This window comes from Rhinichthys klamathensis, unplaced genomic scaffold, assembly GCF_029890125.1.
Source record: "Rhinichthys klamathensis goyatoka isolate OS25496 unplaced genomic scaffold, OSU_Roscu_1.1 h1tg000254l_1, whole genome shotgun sequence".
In the NCBI taxonomy this organism is placed as follows: Eukaryota; Metazoa; Chordata; class Actinopteri; order Cypriniformes; family Leuciscidae; genus Rhinichthys; species Rhinichthys klamathensis.
This window is the reverse complement of record NW_026606776.1, coordinates 2,118,578-2,144,408: the sequence shown is the minus strand read 5'-3', so window position 1 is coordinate 2,144,408 and position 25,831 is coordinate 2,118,578. Positions and strand designations below refer to the sequence as shown.

General features: G+C 39.2%; 1 protein-coding gene across 2 annotated transcripts in view; it reads left to right on the top strand.

Annotated features, from left to right (window-relative positions):
* tmeff2b (transmembrane protein with EGF-like and two follistatin-like domains 2b) overlaps nt 1–25,831 on the top strand; it is an 83,422-nt gene that overhangs the window by 22,746 nt on the left and 34,845 nt on the right. For both annotated transcript variants that reach the window (XM_056266869.1, XM_056266868.1), the window contains exons 3-5: nt 9,815–9,944; nt 18,301–18,327; nt 24,716–24,812. In XM_056266869.1, the coding sequence (XP_056122844.1) occupies nt 9,815–9,944; nt 18,301–18,327; nt 24,716–24,812 (254 nt within the window). The remainder of the gene's footprint in view (nt 1–9,814; nt 9,945–18,300; nt 18,328–24,715; nt 24,813–25,831) is intronic.

The following is a 25,831-nucleotide window of genomic DNA, read 5'->3' as shown; positions in this document are numbered from 1 at the left end:
TTCACAAATTTTGGGTCTTTTGAAAGAAGTCTCTTATGCTCACCAAGGCTGCATTTATTCGATCAAAAATACAGTAGCATTGTAATATTGTGAAATATTTTTACAATTTAAAATAACTGTTTTATAATATATTTAAAAATGTAATTTATTCCTGTGCTAGCAAAGCTGAATTTTCAGCATCGTAACTCCAGTCTTCAGTGTCTCATGATCCTTCAGAAATCATTCTAATATGCTGATTTAGTGCTGAAGAAACATTTCTTATTATTATCAATGTTGAAAATGGTTGTGCTGCATAAAAAATTGGTGTAAACTGCAATACTTTTTTGAGAGTGAATAGAATTTCAAAAGAACAGTATTTTTTTAAACAGAAGCCTGTTTAAAGTTTAAAGTTACACAAACTTTAAACTGTAAATGTCTTTAATGCCACTTTTGATCAATTTTTTGATCAATTTTTTTCAAAAAGGTGGTGTATATGGGAATTTGAAATACCTATGTAAATTGTTTAAATCTCCTGTACGTAGTGGCTATCAGTGTATTTTCATCTGCATAAAAGTCAAGCAAAATATTTTTTCTCTTTTTAATTTATCCTTGCAATCTGGCCATCTGTCTTGTAGCATGTGAGTCAAATGACTATGTGCAAGTGCCAAAGCACTATATAATATCTGGTCTGGCATGGCTCTGAGTCTGTCATGTTCCAATTTAGAAAAGAAAAACATACACTGACACACTTTAAATTACACATCTGTGCATGTAACTGTCATCCAATAATGGATCTGAGAGAAGAACCAGTACACGAGTAGTATTCTTGCACAAAGCTCAAATCCTTAATGGAAAATCAGGAATAGAAATGTAATGGTTCAACAGAACATTTTATATAGTAGAAACGATGTCCAAATTTCTGTTGAATGCAATGTTGTTGAAGAATAAAGATTTTCCCTTTCTCAAATAGGATATTTTAAAATTAAAATGTACTATAAACGTAATCTCTTTTATTTTATTGAAATATATAGTTGTTGTATTGTAAAATATATCGTTAGTTTATTGAAATGAAAGGCTGTAATACACACGGCTTTTAAAATCTGAACAGATTTTAAAACACTAGGCATCATACACTTGCCGACTAGGGATCACATCTACCAGACTTTCAAATTGTTCTGAACACAAAAAGACAGCTTCGGCTTCAGTAGCGACACATCTTACACTACGATATGGTTACTGAAATTGCCTGAAAATATCAAACATGTTTTGATATCCACCGACTGGATGGAATCATAGTCTGAAGATAAAAAATGTCTGTGCCCATCATACACTACACAATTTTCTGTCAAATCTGTCCAAATCTGCAGACTGGCGCAGACTTTCGCCTTCTATTGTATTGACTCTTCTAGACTGCAAATCAGTTCAGAAATCTGAGCAAAAGCCGTGTAGTGAATTCCAGCCAAAGCTGCAAAAATGTCTCATTTCACACTTCCATAACTTAGATCAGGGTTCTTCATTCCTGGTACCGTAGAGCCACTTTTCTTGGATGTTTAGTTCCAGCTTACTGCTGAACACACATCAATAAAATAATTAAGGTAAAAAATACTGGCAGGTGTGTTGGAGCAGGATTAGTACTAAACTACTGGAAAGTGGCTCTCCAGAACCAAAAATTAGGAATCCTGACATAGATAAACACATGTGACCGGCCACATTTACTATACACTGTTGGGTAAACAGAAATTTGGCCTGTCCAATCATGGAGATGCCAACAAAAACAAAAAATGAGAAACGTCTTGGTTACGTATGGTAACCCTTGTTCCCTGAAGGAGGGAACCGAGACGTAAATCGTAACCGACAAATCAAGGCCAATCTACTTCAAGTGAAACTAAACGAGCCAATGCACATGGAGTCACGTGCCAGCGCCCTGGAGGATGCAACGCCTCTCGTGGAGTGAGCATGCAACCTGGGCGGGCAGGGCACGCCTTGTGCTTGGTAAGCCAAGGCGATGGCATCCACTATCCAGTGAGCCATCCTCTCCTTGGAGACAGCCTTTCCCTTCTGCTGGCCTCCGTAACAGACAAAGAGCTGGTCTGAGGTTCTGAGACTTTGAGTTCTGTCCACGTACAGATGTAGAGCGCGAACGGGACAGAGCAAAGCCAGGGCTGGGTCTGACTCCTCCAGGGGCAGCGCTTGCAGGTTCACCACCTGGTCCCTGAAGGGAGTGGTAGGAACCTTGTGCACATAGCCAGGCCAGGGTCTCAGTACAACATGGTTGTCACCCGGCCCGAACTCTAGGCACGATTCGTCGACCGAAAATGCCTGCAGGTACCCTACCCTCTTGATAGAGGCCAGTGCAACCAGCAGCAAAGTCTTCATGGAGAGGAGCTTTAAGTCTGCAGATTGCAAAGGCTCAAAGAGAGCTTCCTGGAGTGCTCAAAGCACCAGGGAAAGGTCCCAATAGGGTATGGAGGGGGGTTGAGGAGGATTTAACCGTCTCGCCCCCCTAAGGAACCAGACAACCAAGTCGTGCTTTCCTACTGTTTTGCCATCTATGTGGTTGTGATATGCTGAAATGGCGGCAGCATGTACTATGATGGTGGAGGGAGACAACCTTCGCTCCAATCTTTGATGCAAGAAGGAAAGCACAGACCCTATCGAACATCTTCGGGGGTCCTCTCGACGAGAAGAACATCACTCGACGAACAGGTTCCACTTCAAGGCGTACGCACGTCTCATAGACGGCGCCCGCGCTGAAGTGATGGTGTTAAGTACCTCTGGGGGTAAGTCACCTAGAACTGGTGGGATACGTGTGTAACCCTTAGCCGCCCCGCCATCAAGGGTGGTGATGGAGGAGGAGCCACCGGGACGGTTTCTGGCAGTAAAAGGTTCCGTCCACACCCCAGTGAGCTCCTCATGCACCTCCGGGAAGAAAGGCACCGAGGTGGGTTGCTGTGCCACCCCGAGATACCAATCGTCCAGCCTCGAGGGCTCGGGACACGGTGGAGGGTTTCACACGAGCCCGATCCTGTTGGTGGAGGGATGAGGGTTCCTAGGGGGTTGGTCCCCCGAAGGAACCGCACTCACCATGATTCTCAGGTCACCCGCACCACCGCCTGAAGTAACCCTCGGAAGAGGGTTAGATCGCGGTGGAGGCGCAGGGACTCCGCCCCCTTTGCAGGAACGAGAGTCTCGACCGTAGCTCCGAGATGGTCATCTTCCCACAATGGGTACATGACACATCCACGAACGCTGCCTCAGCGTGTTCAATTCCCAGACACGAGATACAGCGCTCGGGACCATCCCGTGATCCCAGGTAACGACCACATCCAGAAACACACAGGTAGAGTGACATCCTTAAAAAGACGCGCTCTACCCGTGTAAGCTATTTTAGGGACTGCTCTATTTGGTGCTGAAGCACGCAGGGGAACGGTCGGAGCGAACACGGACAGGAATGTGCACCTGTCGTGCGCTGTCTCTCTCACTGGCGATCTTACCAGCCTTAAAAACAGCCTTTCAGCACTCTCACGGCGCACCTTACCAGCTGTAAAAACAGCTTTTTTTGTGTTTTTGCTCAAAAAACAAAGAAGATACAGAGAAAGAGAGAAGAATTCGACCACCCTGCCGAGCCGTATCGCCCATACCACACTGGAGAGGTCCCTTTGAGAGCTCGCTCGTCGGAACACTCTTGTTGTAGAGAACACAGCATCGAATTGCTCTGCTCCGGCTCTTGGCTGCTCATTACATACCCGCGCCGCGTGGCTGAACAGCTGATGATTGTGCATTGTGCATTGGCTCGTTTAGTTTCACTCGAAGTAGATTGGCCTCTCTAGCAAGATTCTTATTCACGACGTACGTCAAGAGTGACCGACTGATAGGGAACAAAGGAAGCAGTGGAAGGATGGGGGCAAATTTGGATGTATTGTAATATTCTCCAAAGCATTGTTAGTCATTTCACATGCAAAAAGCCATTTACATTAAAGAATTAAAAAAGCAATAAATTATTAAAAATAAATAAATCAGAAATTTCAAGTGTCAGAGAGAATGTGGAAAATGGTCATGAAAAAGTGAAAATAAAATGATAAAGAATGCATTCAATTAATATGGGAAAGAACAAAGGCTGTTGAAGGATGGGGCACATTTATTATAATATTCAGCGAAGCACTGTTACTCATTTAACATGCAAAAAGGGCATTTACATTGTAGTCTTAAAAAAAGTCAACAATTTCAAGAGTCAGAGAGAATGTGGACATTTGTCTTGAAAAGTGAAAATAAAATGATAAAGAATGTATTAAATGAATATGGGAAAGCATAAAATTAAAATAAAATAATGATGATGATAATAATAATGATATATTATACAAACTGTATATTCTATCCACTAACCCTAAGCCTAATCATCACAGAAAACGTCCTGCATTTTTACATTTTCAAAAAACATCAACTTAGTATGATTTATAAGCTGTTTTCCTCATGGGGACCAAAAAATGTCCCCACAAGGACAAGGATTGCCAACATTGTGGGGCCATTTTTCCCCCGTAACATAGTTTCCCTGAACCACACACACACACACACACACACACACACACACACAGACATGCGCGTACGATCAACGTCCACAGACGGAGGCCATCACCTTGGAAGCGATATGAAGAACTGAGTGCTTTAGCTCAATAATGCTAGCGATAGCTTCCATTAGGAGCCACTATCACAGTAACATAACCTCCACACTCACAGCAACATGCTAACCGACTTTTGCCCAGTCCCTTTCCCTCCTCTCTCTTCCTTTTCTTTTCCACCTACCAATTCATTACTGTATCTAAGAGCTCTGATTAATTCAAACGTCTTCCTCCAATGCTGTTCCCAACACATCTCAGATAGTCTATAGTCGGATAATGTGTGTAATTTGGCAGGTGTGTGTATGTATGTGATAGTTTGTTTGCAGCTATTTCTCTTGAGTCATGTGGATTCATCTCTAATGTATCAGAGACTTACAGTATAAGAGACTTGGTTTTTATACAGTATCGCTTTAATAGTACAGGACATGTTTCTTACTCTTTTAATTATGGGATACAGTGACCCCTTTAGGTAATCAAGGTAATATCACTTTATTTAAAGTACCCCAACAAATGCCTTATGCCACCATGTTTTCTGACACCCCTAACTCGGAAACTCTGGGATCAAAAAAAAAAAAAAAAATCCAGAGTTTCCCACACATGATTACGACATTGTGGTGCTGTTCGTCTCGTAAATATCTCTCTAAAGTGACTTGAATGCGCCATATAACTTGCCACATTAGTCTACATTATTGATGTGCTGGTGTGCAAGTGTGAATATATCATCTGTTTAATGTTGCTCATCCAGTCATGTAATGTATTACTCTTGAGTCTTTTGTTTTTACGTGTTACATATTGTGAAGCTGTTTCGGCACTGATGCCAAGCTTATCGTTCAACTTCATTTGTTATTAATAATACTATCTTCTGATTTGCATCCATAAAATTGAATCTAATGAGTTAGATCTAATTAGGTAAAAAAATCTAATGAGATGAAGTTCCTTTCATTTCTAAAGTTTTTAAAGCAACACCAAACAACTTTTCCTCTGCGGTCGTCCTACAGGTTGGAAGCGGAATTGTCCTAATTAGAACAACAGAAACGCGACCCGGTCTGGCAATCTTACATAGCGTGGATATACCAGATAAAGGACCGCAAAGCGGTGGCATAAGTGCATTTCACCATGTCACGACTTGATGAACCACTGAAACGATTTTGAAAACATTATTTTAAGGTAAAAATTCGTACTTAGTGTTGCTTTAAGACACTACATATACAGTAGGATTTTTTTTAACTATAAAGCTAAATTGTAATAAACCATTAACACTCATTTTCTCTCCTCATAAACACACACACACACACACACACACACACACACACACAATACTTCAGTTGTACTTTTAGATATTTAAGATATATATTTTTATTATTAAAGTAATGTTTTAGATCAAATTAATCTCAAAAACACCAATTTTGATATTTCATATTTAAAAAAAACATGAGATAAAATCTTGGTAGCATAACTTGCTACTTTCTCTCATTTCGTTTAGCTTAGTTCTTTTTTATTGGTCAACTTTAATGGATTAGCTAACATGACCTAGCAATAAGCAAGTTGGAAATACTATACATTGTTTTTTCATGTTAGTTCAGGGTGCATTAACTAAAGTTAACTCAGTTTCTGATTTAAAAATAACTGTATTACGTAATAAATGTTGAAGTTAGCATTAGCTAAGATTAATAAATGCTATACAAATGTATATTGTTAATTCACATTAACTAATGTACACCCACCTAAAGGATTATTAGGAACACCTGTTCAATTTCCCATTAATGCAATTATCTAATCAACCAATCGCATGGCAGTTGCTTCAATGCATTTAGGGGTGTGGTCCTGGTCAAGACAATATCCTGAACTCCAAACTGAATGTCAGAATGGGAAAGAAAGGTGATTTAAGCAATTTTGAGTGTGGCATGGTTGTTGGTGCCAGACGGGCCGGTCTGAGTATTTTACAATCTGTTCAGTTACTGGGATTTTCACGCACAACCATTTCTAGGGTTTACAAAGAATGGTGTGAAAAGGGAAAAACATCCAGTATGCGGCAGTAATGTGGGCGAAAATGTCTTGTTGATGCTAGAGGTCAGAGGAGAATGGGCCGACTGATTCAAGCTGATAGAAGAGCAACTTTGACTGAAATAACCACTCGTTACAACCGAGGTATGGAGCAAAGCATTTGTGAAGCCACAACACGCACAACCTTGAGGCGGATGGGCTACAACAGCAGAAGACCCCACCGGGTACCACTCATCTCCACTACAAATAGGAAAAGCTCACCAAAATTGGACAGTTGAAGACTGGAAAAATGTTGCCTGGTCTGATGAGTCTCGATTTCTGTTGAGACATTCAGATGGTAGAGTCAGAATTTGGCGTAAACAGAATGAGAACATGGATCCATCATGCCTTGTTACCACTGTGCAGGCTGGTGGTGGTGGTGTAATGGTGTGGGGGATGTTTTCTTGGCACACTTTAGGCCCCTTAGTGCCAATTGGGGATCGTTTAAATGCCACGGCCTACCTGAGCATTGTTTCTGACCATGTCCATCCCTTTATGGCCACTATGTACCTATCCTCTGTTGGCTACTTCCAGCAGGATAATGCACCATGTCACAAAGCTCGAATCATTTCAAATTGGTTTCTTGAACATGACAATGAGTTCCCTGTACTAAAATGGTCCCCACAGTCACCAGATCTCAACCCAATAGAGCATCTTTGGGATGTGGTGGAATGGGAGCTTCGTGCCCTGGATGTGCATCCCACAAATCTCCATCAACTGCAAGATGCTATCCTATCAATATGGGCCAACATTTCTAAAGAATGCTTTCAGCACCTTGTTGAATCAATGCCACGTAGAATTAAGGTAGTTCTGAAGGCGAAAGGGGGTCAAACACAGTATTAGTATGGTGTTCCTAATAATCCTTTAGGTGAGTGTATTTAACTAATGTTAAGTGTTACTCCTACTGTTGCTTTTTTGGCTAGCTTGCCCATCACTTCTGTTCCTGTGGTAATCACAGCAGCTTTGGATCTGAAGCTGTTCATAGGCTATATGTAGGCTAACATTGAGACCAGGAGGGTAGAAGATAACTTGTGGCTTCGCTCTGAGTTCCAGGACACAGTGAGGGATCCAGTTCTACAGAGCAGGAAAAACAATATAAGAGATAGATGAGAGCAGTTACAGTAGGAACTGGAAGAAAAAAAGGATCTTAATGACATGTTTTAATATCCTCGTCAAAAAGCGTCTGCTGGTTGAAGATGTATGAGGAAACAGCGGTTATATCATATTTCCTTCCTCTCTATTCATCCTTCACTTGCTATTATCCATTTTCTTATTTAAGCCTTTCAATTCTTTATATCTTCCCAAGTCTTTCATTCATCTCTCCATTCTGTCAAACGCTCATCACAAATGCTCTGTTTTTTCTGCTAATATTGGCCTAGATAGTAGAGCTGCATGATTAATCGTTAAAATATCACAACCTTGATTCATAATCTCGATTTCATCGCTAAGTGACACAGATTCACCTATTAAACGTGTCTATTTAAACCTTTGACAGCGCAACATTCAAATCTGTATTGGAGCTGCTGGTGACCCAGAGAGAGAGTATTTTCAACCACACACAGTACCATTATTTCTGTTTCAAATATTCTTATTATCACAGAAGTACTGGGATAAAAGTTTATAGTTCGGACATAAACACTGATGTCTACGGTAGTGAACAAAACGGAGTAAATCACTTTTTGAACGGAACTTGTCATTACAAATAATGATTGTATCATTACATCATTACGCCACCAGGGGGCGACAAGTGACTGTTAAAAATTGATTTGTCATTGAATCATTCATTCAAGAGATTCGTTAAACAAAAAAAAAGCTGATTCATCCAGTGATGAAACAAGTGAAATATTTATAAGTGAGTCATTGAATTATTCATTCAAACCGATAAAAAAAAAATCATTCAGATTAGTTAAACATTTTAAATAGACTGCATCAGTTAACATTTTGTTTTTGTTCAATTAACATGAACTTTTTATTGTATTATACTGTAGTAGTTGCTGATTATTGTACTGTATTATTAAAGCAACTCAAAAATTTCTAATGAGAAAACATAACTATTTTATGAGGTAGTGGCCTAACTGGAGCAAGCAGATTGTAAGAAAACGTATGTATAAGATTGAACAAATTCATTCAAATTAGCCACCAAAACGAATTTACAAATTGCCATAATGTTGAAAATGTATTAAAACTACATAAACTTAACGGGACTTTGAGACGTTAAAGGGATTGTTCACCCAAAAATGAAACTTCTCTCATCATTTACTCACCCTCAGATTTTGAGGAACGTTGACGTCCAAACTCCATTGTATGGGAAAAAACACTCAAAAATATCTTATTTCATGCTCCACAGAAGAAAGAAGGTCATATTAGGGTGAACTATCATGTCAGTACTATAGTATTAGATGTTTGTTGATAGTCTAAGGTAAATGTGGTTCCATATACATTTACCTGGTATAAACATGAAATTAAAACATGAATTAACATGCCTCTTCATTACAGAAGTCAGTCCACCCAACTTCACTGCAATGAGCATTTCCGACAGATTCAGTGTGTTCTGGTTCATTAAATCACCTTGTCCTGTGTTTATGGCTGGCTGCCTGTGATTTATAAATCACACTAGAGATTTCAAACTTTGAAAGAGTCACCCTCCCTCTCGTGTCTTTTTTGTCCTTCTCACTTGTGCTCTCTTTTCCCCTCAGGCCATTAGTCAGCAGTTCTGTGTTGGTGTGAGTGTGTGTTTCCAGTGATTTTCCAGTGTGTTTGCTGTGTGTCAGTTGTGTGTGCGTGTGTGTATTCAGATAGATGGATAACCTCTTGTTTAATGGCTGATGTAAATAACCTCTATTTGCTTCTGGCTTGATATACGAGTGAAACCGGTTCACCTTCTGTGTTCTTGCCTCTGGGTGACCTGCTTCCTCCAGGCGCCACACCACAGCTGGCCACAACAACACCAGCGGACTTGTGTTCCTCCCCACGTGTGTGTGTGTGTGTGCTGTAGAGTCACGGTCAGGTGTTATACCAGACATTATTTCACTCTTCGCTATCTGCAGTCATGAACAGATGTCTTGTGTTTCAGAGCGCCGATGTAATTAAAGTTTGTCCTCATCTGATCTCGACCATTAAACATTTACAACAGAAACATGCATCTGTGACACCTGTGCCTCTTTCTCTGTTTACAGTGCAGCAGTGACTATGCTCCAGTGTGCGGATCTAACGGCGAGAGCTATGAGAACCACTGTCTCCTACGCAAAGATGCCTGCAAATTGCAGAGAGAGGTGCTGTTGGTGTCAGAGGGCGCCTGCCCTGTCGGTACGTCCCTGTGTTTTAGAGGTGACTGTGTGTGTGCTGATGAATGCAATCTTTAACACTTTTTACAATAAGGTTCTATTTGGTATCAGGAACTACAGTAACAATGAACAATACTTTAATTCTAAATACTCTCATACTAATACATTTTATAACATTTCAAGTTGTATACATTTACAAGAAAAAAAACAGTATTTTGTGAATTAACTTTATCATTTTTTTGTTTTGTTGTCCAGTGAAACTATCTAAACATCTTTAAAACATGATACATTTATTTGAGAAGCAAAAGTCATTAATACTTTACAATATGGTTCTATTTGTTATTGCATTAGGTATCTTTAACCAACAATGAATAATACTTTTACAGCATTTTGCCTATTAAATAATCTATGTAAAACAAAGTTGTATAGATTTATATTTGCTAATGTATTAAGAAAAAAAACAGTATTAACTTTAACCTAGATTAATAAATGTTGTTCAAATATTGTTCTTCAATGATTTTCTATTGTTAACAAATTGTACCTTATTGTAGTGTTACTAAATCTTTAGAAAAAAAAAATGGTATTGTTGTCCTTTGAAACTGATCTAAAAGTCTTTAAAACGGGATATATTTATTTGAGAAGCAAATCAGCCATAAACACGTTTTCAGAGAATATCTTAAACTAAGTTTATTTATATTTATATATAAGTTTATTAAACACAAGTTTAAGCAGTAAAAATGTATGCTTATAAAAAAAAAAAAAAAAAAAAAACTTAAAATTAGAAAAATGTTTTAAGGGTGTATACATATTGGATAGACTGGAATACAAGACAAAAATTATGTTTCGGTTCAATATTGGAATATTGTCCTTTAAACAGAGATTTGACATCAATTAAATTCGATTCCACATCATAGAAATGGATTGTGGCCAGATTTTTCAGGCAAGTGAATTCTGAATGCAACTTCCCAACCAACTAACCAACCAACAAATAAATACATACATACAGTCCATACATAAATAAATGTTTGTATGCATATCTTTAATGATAAAGTTGCACAAGGGAATTAAACCTCTGTCATTTTGCACTTTTAAATAGCTGGTGTTTTGCTCAACAAAAACAAAAACAAGGATAATGTTATAGGCTTAGAATCTCTCTATTATCATGCATAGGTTGAATACAGAACGACACGGTTGGTTCAGAATATTAATGCTGATAACGACACTTGTGAGATTGGGATATACACTCACCGGCCTCTTTATTAGGTACACCAGTTTAACTGCTCGTTAATGCAAGCCAATCCGATGGCAGCAACTCGATGCATTTAGGCATGTACAGTAGACAAGGTCAAGACAATCTGCTGAAGTTCAAACTGAGCATCAGAATGGGGAAGAAAGGGGATTTAAGTGACTTTGATCGTGTCATGGTTGTTGGTGCCAGTCGGTCTGAGTATTTCAGAAACTGCTGATCTGAAATGGTCTGAAAAAGAGAAACTATCCAGTGAGCAGCAGTTCTGTGGGATAAAATGCCTTGTTGATGCCAGAGGTCAGAGTAGAATTGCTAGACTGGTTTGAACTGATAGAAAGGCAACAGTAACTCGAATAAACCTTAGGTTGTCGTTACAACCAAGGTCTGCAGAAGAGCATTTCTGAACACCCAACACGTCCAACCTCGAAGCAGTTGGGCTACGGCAGCAGAAGACACACCTGTCAGATAAGAACATGAAACTGAGGCTACAATTCCCATGGGCTCACTAAAATTGGACAATAGAAGATTGGAAAAATGTTGCCTGATCTGATGAGAATTTGGCGTAAACAACATGAAAGCATGGATCCATCCAGCCTTGTATCAAACGTTCAGGCTGGTGGTGGTGGTGTAAAGGTGTGTTTAAATATTATCTTGGCCCACTTTGGGCCCCTTCGTACCAATTGAGCATTGTTTAAATGCCACAGCCTACCTGAGTATTGTTGCTTATAGTGTCCATCCCTTTATGACCACAGTGTGCCCATCTTCTGATGGCTACTTCCAGCAGGATAACACCATTTTAGTCACAAAGCTCATATCATCTCAAACTGGTTTCTTGAACATAGTGAGTTCACTATCAAATGGCCTCCACAGTCACCAGATCTCAATCCAATAGAGCACCTTTGGGATGTGCTGGAACTGGAGATTCGCATCAGCCCACAAATCTGCAGCAACTGTTAGATGCTATTGTCAATATGGACTTTTCTCTGAGGAATGTTTCCTGCACCTTGTTCCAGCGTCTGCCATGAAGAATTTAGGCAGTTCTGAAGGCGACCCGGTACTATCAAGGTGCACCTAATAAAGTGGCTGGTGAGTGTATAATAATCTTTAAAAACAAAAAAACAGGGAAAAACTGGTAATGAGTATAGAGCTATACATTTAATGTGAATTGTATAGATAAATATGTCTGCAAAGACATTAATGACATGATGTTTGAGTTCATATTAAAATCTCTGGGTTTTGACTGTAGACATTCTGGCCAATCTGAGCACAGTTTGTGACAGTGGTGAGATCGCTTCTGAAATTTGGATTTCACTCCTGTGGAACAGTGTGAAAGCTCAACACACACCTGCTGTTGCAGCTCCCCTCGCACGCTGCTGATGTGTGTGGTGTGAAACAGGCTGTGAGGATTTAAATAAAAGCTCAATTCATTACTGAAAAAACATGAAAGATATACATTTCAAAAAGGTTTTACTTTTGCAAAGACATTTTGTGCAGGTTACAGTTTGTTTTGCTGAGGGAGACAGCTGAGATATACAGGTTTGACTGACATTCTGACAGTGTGACACTTCAGGTGACGTTTTGATGGCAGGCAATTCCAGCCCATCTCACCTGCTACAATATTACAGAGGAAGAGAGAAAGAGAAGCAGAGCACCGTGCTGACAGCAGACACCGGTGGTGAAGATACTGGTACTCCAATGTTCGCTGGAATTGAATCTTTAAATAACATTTAATACCAGAAACGATTCTTGTTTGTTTTTACTACTTCACACGTTGTTTTTCTCTCTCATTTCGCCTTTTCTTAATTTTCTGATAAATTATCTGAGAGACACAGCTTTCTGAAGGCAATTCAGAAAAGCACAGGGGAATCAATCGGGCTTGTGTACTGCTATAATGGCAAATGACTTCATTCCACCTCTTTACATTTTTCTCACACAGATACATACACTACTCATTAGAGGTGACTTCCTGTGAGGACACACACAGTCACACACACAAAGTATTTTGGTCCAGTTACTATGTCCTTTTGTGTCCTCTGTCTCTAGATTAGCCCAATTTTAGTCATATTTTATTAAATGAGGAAGGCGGCTAATTTAATCGAGAACACATAAGTACTAGGGGTGTAACGGTACATTCCTTGTGGCTGACTGTATTCGTCGTCTGACTGTATGCACTGAACCGTGATGGTTTGGGACGAATACATGTACCCTTACACCCCTAATAAATATAATAATACATATCTAAATATAAAGAGTCTTAAGTTCAGGTGTAGTTGTAGGTTATAGAAATATTTTTAGTTATTGATCAGCTTATACTACTGTTTCAGTCAGTAATAGTTTTAAAAGAAATTCGAAAGATTTCTGAAGGATCTTGTGACATTGGAGACTGGAGGAATGATGCTGAACGTTCAGCTTTGCCATCGCATACATAAATTACATTTTAAATTATATTTAAATAGAAAACAGTTTTTTTTAAATTGTAATAATATGTCACAATGTTACTGTTTTACTTATTTTGCTCAAATATAAATGCAGCTTGGTGAGCCTAATATACTTCTTTTAAAAACATAAAACAAATATTAAAGACCACCAACTTTTGAATGGTAGTCCCATAAATGATTGAAAATAGTATTAATTTGATTTTTTTTTCTTTTAATAACTTGGGTAATAGGTTTGTCACTGCATTGTTTTGTCTCAAGATGCACACCAGTAATATTTTTTTTCCTCCAAGGCATGTTTATAAAAGCCACTTAAATGCCCTTATTGAACTAGGGCCTAACCCTGGCTTAATCAGGCCTAGATATCTTTAAAACAAACTGCTTTTCAGGCTAAGTTAATTTTACATTTGATACAACATAACAAAAAAACAGTGGAATGTAGAGTCCCAGCCATGGTAGAAAAACAGCCATCTGTGTGTCTGAGTGTGATGCAGAGATGTGGGGCTGTTCAGAGGCAAAGACAGTAATCAGTGTCAAGTAAAGTGGGCTACATTTCCTCACAGACCACAAATCATTGTGTGTGCTGTGCTATATGGGTGTACACAAATATGTGTGTGTTTGGAGACAGAATAGACACAGGTCACACTGTTCTGAAATTGATCACCCATTACTTGTAAAGAAGAGAAAGATAGCGGGAGGTAGTTATAAATCAGACCCTGTGTGTGTGTGTGTGTGTGTGTGTGCTGAGGAAGGGGCAAAGCTGGAGGAAGATGGAATCGGAAAAGTCATCATTAGTATAATCCATCAGAACATCTAGACGCTCCCCACAGAGCAGTTTGAGAGAGAGAGACGGGCAGAGAGAGAGAGACAGTATGATGTAATACCAAAAGGACAGACCCAGACAAATAATTTGGCTAATTATGGAAGATCATGAGTGCAACGGGGATTGGTCTGATCAGCAAAGGGAACGAGGAATGATCTGGAGAATGAAAACGCAGATTGAAGATGAAGAAATGAGATGCCGAATACATAGAGCCTCTGTCTCTCTCTCTTTCTATTTCAGACAGCCGAAGTGTCACAGGTTCAGTGTAATGTGGTCCTGTAATTGAGTCTCTCATTAAAACCACCGCCTCATGAATATGAACGAGCTCGGCCTCATCTGCATACTTCTGACAATTTGTGTTACCTGTGACCCAGCAGGGGACACAGAAGTTTGGGAAAGAGAAAGAGAAGTGAGAAACTGAAAGGGTGAGGAAGAGGACATTGCAAAATATTGTTTTTTTATTCTGTTCTTTTATTTTGTCTTGTTTTTTTTGTTGTTGTTTTTTTTTATAAACAATCCTGGTGGTGGTGGGGAGGATGGAGGGGAAGGGGCCATCCTGATGGTGGTGGGGAGGATGGAGGGGAAGGGGCCATCCTGATGGTGGTGGGGAGGATGGAGGGGAAGGGGCAATCCTGGTGGTGGTGGGGAGGATGGAGGGGAAGGGGCCATCCTGATGGTGGTGGGGAGGATGGAGGGGAAGGGGCCATCCTGATGGTGGTGGGGAGGATGTAGGGGAAGGGGCCATCCTGATGGTGGTGGGGAGGATGGAGGGGAAGGGGCCATCCTGGTGGTGGTGGGGAGGATGGAGGGGAAGGGGCCATCCTGATGGTGGTGGGGAGGATGGAGGGGAAGGGGCCATCCTGGTGGTGGTGGGGAGGATGGAGGGGAAGGGGGCATCCTGATGGTGGTGGGGAGGATGGAGGGGAAGGGGCCATCCTGGTGGTGGTGGGGAGGATGGAGGGGAAGGGGCCATCCTGGTGGTGGTGGGGAGGATGGAGGGGAAGGGGCCATCCTGGTGGTGGTGGGGAGAATGGAGGGGAAGGGGCCATCCTGGTGGTGGTGGGGAGGATGGAGGGGAATGAAAGCATCAGCATCTGCGAACTCAGACAAAAAGGGACAAAAACACAGTCTTTAATATATCCACAATGAACATTCAGGAGATTGCAGGATAAATAAAACACAACCACGTTAACATAGACAATACCGGACAAAGGAACAGAATGAAACTCAGGGCTTAAATACATGGGGAAACGTAACCAAGGTGAATAGAACAGGTCTGTGGAAACTAATTTACAGCCAGGAAAACTAGCTAGGAACTCAGGCAGGCAAAACAAGAACAGAACAGTGAAAAGAAAAACCCCAAAAGACTACATTATGCGTACATATGCACCAAGGCTGCATTTTTAAACAGTAAAAACAGTAATAATGTGAAATACAATTACAAAAAATAGTAGTGCTGTAGTGGCCCTATCCATGTATGTTGACTTTCCTATCCTCCTTATGGTATGATTCTATTAATTAAATTAAATGGTTATTTATATAATTGAATTAAATGCTTTTATATGATTAATTTCATAGTTTGCCATCTTCATAGAATACATTTTAATAATAGAATAATTTGTATTATTAATAATATATCTAGTTCAGTCATGAAAGCTGATAGGTCCTTTGCATGCAATCTGTGAGAAATCGCATCATTACAGCATGGCACAAGCTGATTGGCCTCTGCTAATCCTGCAGCCAATGAGATTGCTTGTTGAACATTTAAATAGTCTGGTTCATTATTTGCTGTAAACTAGTCCTGCAGCGTGCTCTCAGATTTTGTCTGAAACTCTCCAGCTCCACCTGCCTAGATCTGCTACAGGATATATGTATATATTTATGCAGCAGCAGCATATGTCTGTGTATCTATTAGCAATAGCAAGTCCATGCTTGCTCTGCAGCAGCAGAAATATTCAACAGCAGCAGCGTAATCCGCTAAGACTAAACATTGTCATTGTCAGTTTTACGTTTTTAGTTGAAAACGGTGTCGTGTAAACAGCCCCTCAGAAGGGTTAAGATATTTTTAACTGAAAAACAAGACAAAAAATACTGATTTCGAAAAGAGCAGGAGAGGCACAGTTTGGAATTAAAGGAATAACACATTAAGGCCTCGCCTTCCTGTGGCCATCTCAAACGAAGATTTATATTTGTTCTGGGCGGGGAATAATTGGTGGGGTGATTGATGGGAGGGCACAGAGCTATAAGCTGCTCCTCTCCATCATAACAAATTGATGAATGTCAGATTTTCCCAAAGCTGCCGTCAAGCCCAGGGGCGGATGGCGAGAAAGACTGAGAGCGAGCGAGAGAACATAGTACAGTCTAGTCATAGCGGCTGTGCCCTTGAACTTGAGAGAGAGAAAGTGGGGTTATCTTGGGCTACTTTTTGTTTTCACCTCAAATGAAACCACAAGAACTCCATTATTTATATTTTGAGAGGTACAGATGCAGCCGGAGGGCAGATTTATAAGTGTTAAAAATTGGAAATGAGGTGACAGCCAGCCTCCCTTCCCATTCCTCTCTAATGTATACATTTCCCTTGATAATTCTTGTTCTTTCACCCTCTAGTTCTCAGTTCTACAGATCAAATACATTAGGCCCATATAACAGCTCGGTTTAAGTCCTGGGAATGTTCTAGAGTTAGAAGCCTCTGGTGTACGTTAGTGTTCTATAAATGCCTCTTTTAAGTAGGGCTTGGAAAGAAGTGCACTGTGCCACATTGACTTTTGTTTTGCATGATGTCTGTGATATTGCTTCTATTGTTCTCCTGTGCGCGGTCTCTGCAACCTTCACTGACTCAGATAAAGATTCATAAGACATAAGGTGGCTATTGGGAAAATGGCACAACAGGTGAATTTGTATTTGTAATCTAAGCATATAGGCAGAGACCATCTAACCTACAAAGTGGCAGTTTTATGTGACGTTTGATCTATAAGCTTATTCAAGTGCCGTAGATCAAATCTGCGGGAGGGATGGATATTTATATAACATAGTTAGCTATATAAATTGGTTAAATGTAAATAAGATGCAATGAATAATCATAATAATTAAACGTAATAATTACAACGATAAATGCATTATTGTCAATAATGAATAAAAACAAAACTGTCACATTAATTTAAACTGGCCCAATTGGTTGTATTTAATGGGATGCTCCACCCAAAAATGTACCAACCCAGATGAATATGGCTTTCATTATCAGATGAATACAAACAAAGATTTTCATAATACTATAAAACATATAATACTAGTGTATGGGACCCCCAAAGTTGACACTTCAAAACCACACAAAGTGAACACGATGGTAATCCATAGGTTTCATAAGAATCAATATCTTATCAAGCAAAATGATTTTGTATTTTGGGTGGAATATCCCTTTAATATTGACATTATGCAATTTAAATTCTCAATTTGACATTATGCCTCTTTTTTGGTTATTAATTAAACTACAGCATTTTTTTTTTTATACAGTTTGCTTAGTGAGCAAAGGGGTTCAAAATCCCAACCTAATTAATTTTAATAAAATGAAAATGCAACTGAACTGTTCCACATGGGGGAAAAATCACAGAAGTTAGACACAATGTGCACGGCTAGATAGATGATGACAGAATTTTCAATTTAGTGCAAATGATTTGCAAAAACAGCGACTCGATTAGACAGGTGGATTTTAGAGGTGTGAATTGTTGTATCTATGAGTGTGCAATCTAATTACCAAATATATTGTCATTTTGTTTGTAAGTTGCATTCAGAATTGGTTCAAAAACACATCTAAATCCGTTTGAATGGACACGACACTTCTGTTCCAATCCTGACCATCTGTTTTTCTGCTTTGTAGATGCTGGCTCTGGATCTGGGAATGATGGTGAGTATGTTCAACTCATCTCTAATTAATACGGAGCTTTACAATAATGATCTCATATCTCGCTTTGTCTGTTCACATTCGCACACACATAGATGCTCATACTGAGTTCGGATGACAGCAGCTTCTGCCTGCCTCTCTTGATAGATGTGAATATGCCAGCGGTACTTATGATGTGAATCCAGGATGAGGAATTTCACTCTAGAACATGGCTAATTAAAAAGAGATACAGGATGGGGTGATGGGAAGATCTAAAAAGAGAGAAACAGAAGAAAGAGAGAGGGAGGGATGCTCTGAAGTGAGGGATGATATATCTATTCTGAAATATTAGAAACGTTTGACTGATCAACTGGGAATAAATTTGAAACAAGGAATGGAGAGAGAGAAACTTGTGAAATAGGCATTTTGCTACTTACTTTTGATCAAGTTTTGTGTAAAAATGTGTTCACTTTTGATAAAGTATGTGTGTATAAAGTATATATAAATTATAGGGGTGTAACGGTTCACAAAATTCACGGTTCGGTTCGATACGATACACTTGTGTCACGGTTCGGTTCGGTACGATTCGGTACGTTTCCGATACAGCAAAAAGAAAGAAATGCCAGAGAAATTTCCTTGATTTAATTTTTTAAAAAATTATATTTTTATTAAAACTAACATCATAAAGTATGATATTTTTTTAACTTTAAAGAAAGATGGAGCTATACTTGACTTTTCTTAGGAGCTTCTAAAACAAAACAGCTCCTTGGACAAAATGAAATGTAATATTGTAGTAGTTATAAACAAAGGTTTATTTTAGTTCAGATTAACATTTGAGGGCAGTAATTGTATTCATAATGTCAAAATAAAACCGACGTCATGTTACTTGAAAGCATTATAGCCTACTATTCCTGCCAAACTTCCATGGTTACAGTTAGTAGTGTTACAGTAAATCCATGGTGAATGATCTGTGGACACTGGATAGTTCATTCATGGCACAATGTTTCTTCCTGGTTTCCACATCAGCGCTGTTTGATCCGTTAATAACAGAGAAATGTGAATGTTTCTCACTAGATCTCGCAGCGATGTTATTACTTCAGTGGCGAATTCAAATGCTTTCTTTACTGGATTTCGCTGTGTAGTAACAGTGCTGATGATTAAGATCGGCTCGCGCTGCATTGGTCCAATCTGATAAACGGTCCGTCAACCACACAATAACGAGTGGTTTCGTTCCGCTTACATTACATTTGCCATTTGATGTTGGGCAATGTTGTGGTCACGCCAGCGTCTCTTACATTATGAGCGCGCTTGCCACGCGTGACGCGCCTACATTTGAAATAATTAAATTTTGGTCGGCAAGAAAAATGGTCCAACCGTTCGGTTAAAAAATGCGTACCGAGAACCGAACCGAAAGCCTCGTACCGAACGGTTCAATACAAATATGTGTGTGTACACAGTGATTGCATACAGGGAATACACACTCTCAGAAAAAAAGGCAGGCTACAAAAGCTGACACTGGGATGGTACTCTTTCAAAAAAAATAAAAAAAAATAGTGGGCACTATACATTGTATACTGTGTGTGTGCACTGTCCTGTATGTAGCAGGAAAGCAGAATGTGCACACAGTAAATAGTGAAAACATTTATTTGAAAGAAATAAAGCAATCATCGAACATTGGTTCACATGTATAAATCCAAGCACTGAATTAAAAACTGGGTTGCTGTTGGAAACAGGAGGGCAAGCATAACCAATTAAAGTAGCCTGGGAAAACCCAGACAACTTCCGGCAAATTTAGATTTGCTCTGAAAGTTAGTCTGGCAAAGAGCTCATTCAAGCCCATTTCCAATCCGTCGAAATCGAGGCACCAATCAGAAACGTTGGGGCGGGCTTTACACGATGACGACAGCGCTGGGATTTTGAAGCAGATTTTGTAGCCTACATTACAAAGATGGATGCCGCCGTCGAACATCACTCGTTCGAATCAGCTATCGCGTCTGTTTTAAGCGATTTGAACGTTTCCTTTTTGTTAAAAACCGAGCAAAGAACAACACTCAGAGATGTTTCTCCGCCGCTCTGCATACGTCATCTCCTTCATCGCTCTGATTGGTTTTAGGTCTATCTGCGACGTCCGTTGGTGACGCACCTCTGGAAATGATTTGTCTATGACGCTTTCCCAGACCATAACTCAGTTACAACTATGAATGGTCTGGTTTTAACCAGGCTACAATTAAAGGGAAATTATGAGGAATTCAAGATCTCCTCATAAAGTTTGACAGGTCTTTTCTTTTTTTATTCTTTTTTTTCTTTTTATAAAAAAGACATCATTAGAGATGTAAAAGCATGTGTAAACATAATAAACTTAGGATCTGTAATTGCATGTTAATTTTTCAGGAGTCACTGGCTGTCTCTCAAAAGGTCGTGGCAAACAAGGTCAAATTTGAAATAGTTTAAACTTCGAGCGACGCAATGCAATGCTTGACTGGCACACTGCCACTGGAGGGAATAGCTGATGTTTCTCTCTTATAGTTCTATTTATTGGGCAATGCTGATGCAAGTCATGTGAAAGGGCCTTTACTGCGAGACGTACAGCTGTGTTTACTGTGAAGTACAACTGTCTCCAGGATTTTGGATTTTGTAATTCATTTCTGTCAGGACCACTATCGTCAAATATGATTGTCAGTATTTAGCATACAGTTGGATTGACGGTATGGTTCAGTTCGGGGCAAGAACTCCCTGCGCATCCATGCAGCCTATAGCATAGATAAGAGCTGGGAGAGCAGTGATACCCCCCGTAGGGTAAACAGAACAGAACCAACATGAAAGATTTTAATGTACAACATGATTCGAGAAATTAGTCTGATTCAAAGGGGAATCAGAATTCCAAATCCTGACTGACGAGAGGAGGAGCTTGGGATGGAGAAGGGTAATTCGCTCCTGAGAAACGCGATTGCTGTTGATAATAATGAAGGAGCTTGTATACGGACGATGTGATAGGCGTCGTATTCCTATAGGTAGACGTGGATCAGCTGAGAGTCATCTGATGCGAGCTTGATTAACGTGATCTGCCAGAACTAACGCTATGCTTGATTTTCTATAATTACACTAATATTTTTGTGTGCCCCTAATATGCTATTTTAAAGGTTCCTAATTTTGTTCCTACAATACATTTACATGCATCAGAGGTCAAAAAAACACTTTAATTTTCTCATAATATACATTGCACATCACCTCATTTCTCAGAGACTGAAACGGTTAGTTTGAAGATTCAGTCTCTCTAAACTCCTCCTTTCCGAGAGCCTACTCTGCTCTGTTTGGTCTGAGTCCTTCAGAAATCATTCTAATATGCTGATTTGATGCTTAAAGGGATAGTTCACTTTGAAATAAATTTTTGATATGTTTTAGCTTACCTCAAGGGCATCCACGATGTAGGTGTCTTTGTTTCCGCAGTAGTTTCAATTTTGATATTTTTAGGTCAAACCGTTCTTGTCTGTCAGTCATATAATGCAGGTCTATGGTCACCACCTCAAAGAGGTAAGTACACATTGATGGCCTAAGACACGAAACGAGCGGTTTGTGTGAGAAAACGAACAGTATTTATATCGTTTTTACCTCTTGTAACGCACAGACCGAAGCGCCCGCGCCCTCAGATCACTTGGACGTGGCTGTGTTTACAAGAGGTAAAAACGATATAGATACTGTTCGTTTTCTCACACAAACCGCTCGTTTCGTGTCTTAGGCCATCAATGTGTACTTAGATTTACGAGTCATTAAATCATGTTTAATTTGGGCTTCTCTGTGCATGCTCTTTGAGGTGGTGACCATAGACCTGCATTATATGACTGACAGACAAGAACGGTTTGACCTAAAAATATCAAAATTGAAACTACTGCGGAAACAAAGACACCTACATCGTGGATGCCCTTGAGGTAAGCTAAAACATACCAAAAATTAATTTCAAAGTGAACTATCCCTTTAAGAAACATTTAATCGTGATGCATTTTGTTGTAGTTTTTTTTTTTTTGGGGAATAGAAAGAACTCAACTGTTGTTGTACAGTAAGCCACCCTGCCCATCCCATAACTGATCAGGAGTTGATAAACAGGGACTGCGGGAGAAAACAAAAATAGAAGAACGGAACAACAGAAGAATGTGGCTCAAAGAGCAAAGAACAGGAAATTGAGGATGTGAAGAAAAGAAATGAAATAAGAGGATACAAAACGAAAGCAGATAGGTAAAGGCATGTGAAAGCCATACAAGAGGGAGAAAGCGTAGAACAAGTGAGTAGCCACTGTGGGAGAGAAATAGAAAAGGAAGGGAGATGGAGGGAGGGGTTCAGCCGCTTAGAGACTCAAGAGAAGAGTTTAGCTTGAGGAAAGCATTTCCCCTCCTCCAGTAGGATCAAACATGTTTTAATGTCTGAGTGTAAATCATTGATGAGCTCTGGCTTATACATTCTAAATATCACACACATACACACTCAGAATCAGATATGTTCTATCGACGTGGGAACAGCACTTCCTTCTTGCTCTGCCTCACATAACTGAGCAGCGATACGCAAGAATCTTCAAGCACACACACACATCAAGGTATAGTGACAAAAAAGACCTACTATTTTATGAATACTGTAAATTTGGACACACTACTTTTTTATAGTAGGGAAGTAGACATATTCATATGCAGGTATAATTAAAAACTGCTCTTTTAGTTTTTTGTTAGAAATAAATTATTGAGCAAAAAAAAAAATCTTGTGTCCAGAACCATGTTCAATCTTGCTATACCCTGAGTATAGACGACAATAATTATTTATATTCAGAGCTGTCGGGTTCGATTTTGCGATTGTAGGTCCTCAATATCTCAAACTATCAGATTCATCATCCAGCATGATGAACTGATGTAAAAATGTGCTTCCTCAAGTAACTCACAATTGATTTTGAACATACTAACATTCTGCATTTGATTGTAAGCGACAACAAGAAGGCGACTTTCACAAAATGCATCTTAGCCCACTGCTAATATCTCCATTTTAGTTAGCTTTTAATTAGCAACTTTACACACTATCCCTGACTTTCTGAATCTGAATGTGAACACAGTGCAGCAGCTCAGGCCTGACACTTCATACTCCATAATGTGAGGAAAATCAGGCCGTTCCTTTACACCCACTCAAAGCAGCTATTTTCTCAGGCTAAAAGCTGCTGCTTGACCCATATTTAGCCTTCAGAAGCCCTCACATGCTATGTTTACTTAGATCTTTTCATTTACTGCCAATTGCTGCTCAAGCACTGCAAATTTGCAATTAGCACTGCCCTAATTGAAGTGTTTTAGTCATGAGCAAGCTTAGATTTCATTGCAAATACATACCGAACACTGTTGGTTTCTTTGGCATAAAACCACTAAGGTGAGGTGTCTTGATCTTTTTGTTATTGAACTGGTGATTTGCGAGCAGGCGAGGGCTAAAGGAAGAGTCTCTGGCTGTTTGCCATCAATAACCCATCACAAATCACCTTTACGGTTACATTTTTATTTTGTAGAGGGGCAAATTGGCTGAGACTGCAGCCAGCGGGCAGGTCCCCAGCAATAATCAAGCAATTATTTAATCATACACCTCATGGTTTCTGCTGTTATCTACATATGGTCATCTAGAAACCCCTGATATTCAAATTTTCACTTCCTATAGGATTACATACGCTTTTTCTGTAACACTTTACAATAAGGTTTAGTTAACAGTAATTAATGTCTTTAGAAATTACAAACCTTCTACAGCATTTATTAATCTTTGTTAATGTAGCCTACTTATGATGAATTTTGATTCATTGCATGGCTTTCTATTTTACCACCTGTATTATTATCATGGTGGTTATCAGTATTAAGGTACAACCCAGACAGCAACATAGTGTCGGCCCAGATCTGGTACATGTGGATTCAACGGGTACCAGATGTGGGCCGGATCTGGGCCAACACTATGTTGCTGTTTGGGAAAGCAGACTTTGGTAGTTCAAGTAGATTTGTATACACATTAAATTACTTGATGATATATACGGTTAAAATTTGTAAAATATACAGGTACCAATATGCCATCCTGTAACACCTGAAACATTGTCAGCATATTTTTATTGTGGATTTTTTTACAGTACATTTTACAGGATATTTTGAAGCCTACACGTGTATATAACATTCTGTGATGGAACTTATGTTTTCTTTTCTGAATAAAATGACCAATTCTTGGTGTTGCCAAGGGTTATTTAAAAAACAACAACAACAAACATCAGTTTCAGAATATTTCATAAACCAATAAAAGAACACTGAACTCTTTTATCTGAAAGGAAACAGGAAAATTTGATTCCTCATGATATGATGAATCCTTTAAGATCTCATATCTCACTCACTTTTCTCTCTCTCTCTTTCGCTCTCACCAGTTAACGAGGGTTCTGCAGAGATCAGTCAGAAGGAGACATCAACGTGCGACATTTGTCAGTTTGGGGCAGAGTGTGACGAGGATTCTGAGGACGTGTGGTGAGTCTCACACACACACACGCCACAGCTTTTCAGGGTCCTGACGTTCTGTTGTTCAGAGAACCGGAGGGCTTTAGGAATATGGGGGTGTGTCTAATGGTATGTATCAGATGCAGAGTCTTCTGCAGGCCTGTTTCTCTTGAGTATTTGTTCTTCCTGGCACTGATTCTGATGGCTGATAAAGTCTACGGCATTTCACTGTGATACATTACAGCGCATAGCCGAGGGTGCGTGCTGTGTGGTGTGCGCTGCAGTAAATAATCTCTATTCGATTGTCCTTCTCTCTGTCTTTCCGTCTACTTTCTTTTGTATTCTTCATCTCTCTCTTGCTCCCCTTTTAGCTTTGCAATCTCTCTTGTGGTATCTATCCCTTATCTTTAGTGAGGTTTATGATTAAAGCAAGAAAAACAATTTGCCAGTAGGGTAAGTAAAATAAACTGAATTCAAGATTCAATTCAAGAAGTAAATTGATCCTGTTTTGAAGATTATTAGATATTTTTACTGGAAATCAGGAAAAAATAAATAATTTCAGCTGAACAGGAAACTAATTTCAGTGGTGAATATACACACACACACACACACATATGAATGTTATTTTATTTCATCTACTTGGCAAGGCAACACTTCTAGTTTTCATTTAGTTTAATTTTATGTACTAAAGTAACTAAAACTGAAATAACATTATTAAAAACTATATAGACATTTTATTAAAAGTAATAATAATAACAAAAACAATACAATTAGGTGAAAATAGAAAAGTATTATAGTATCTCAATACAGTATACTCAATACAATACTAAAATAACTGTCTAAAATCTACAAAAAAGAAACTGCATGGAATCATCAAAAATATAATATGATGGCATGGTATAACATTTTTTTCATTTTTGTTTAAATGTGACCTTCATGTATAAATAATCATTTAAAAAAAAAACAATAAATAATAATAAAACCAAGTCCTGACCATATACTTGAACTCAATAAATTCTCTATATAAGAGTGAAATTACTACTGTCTCA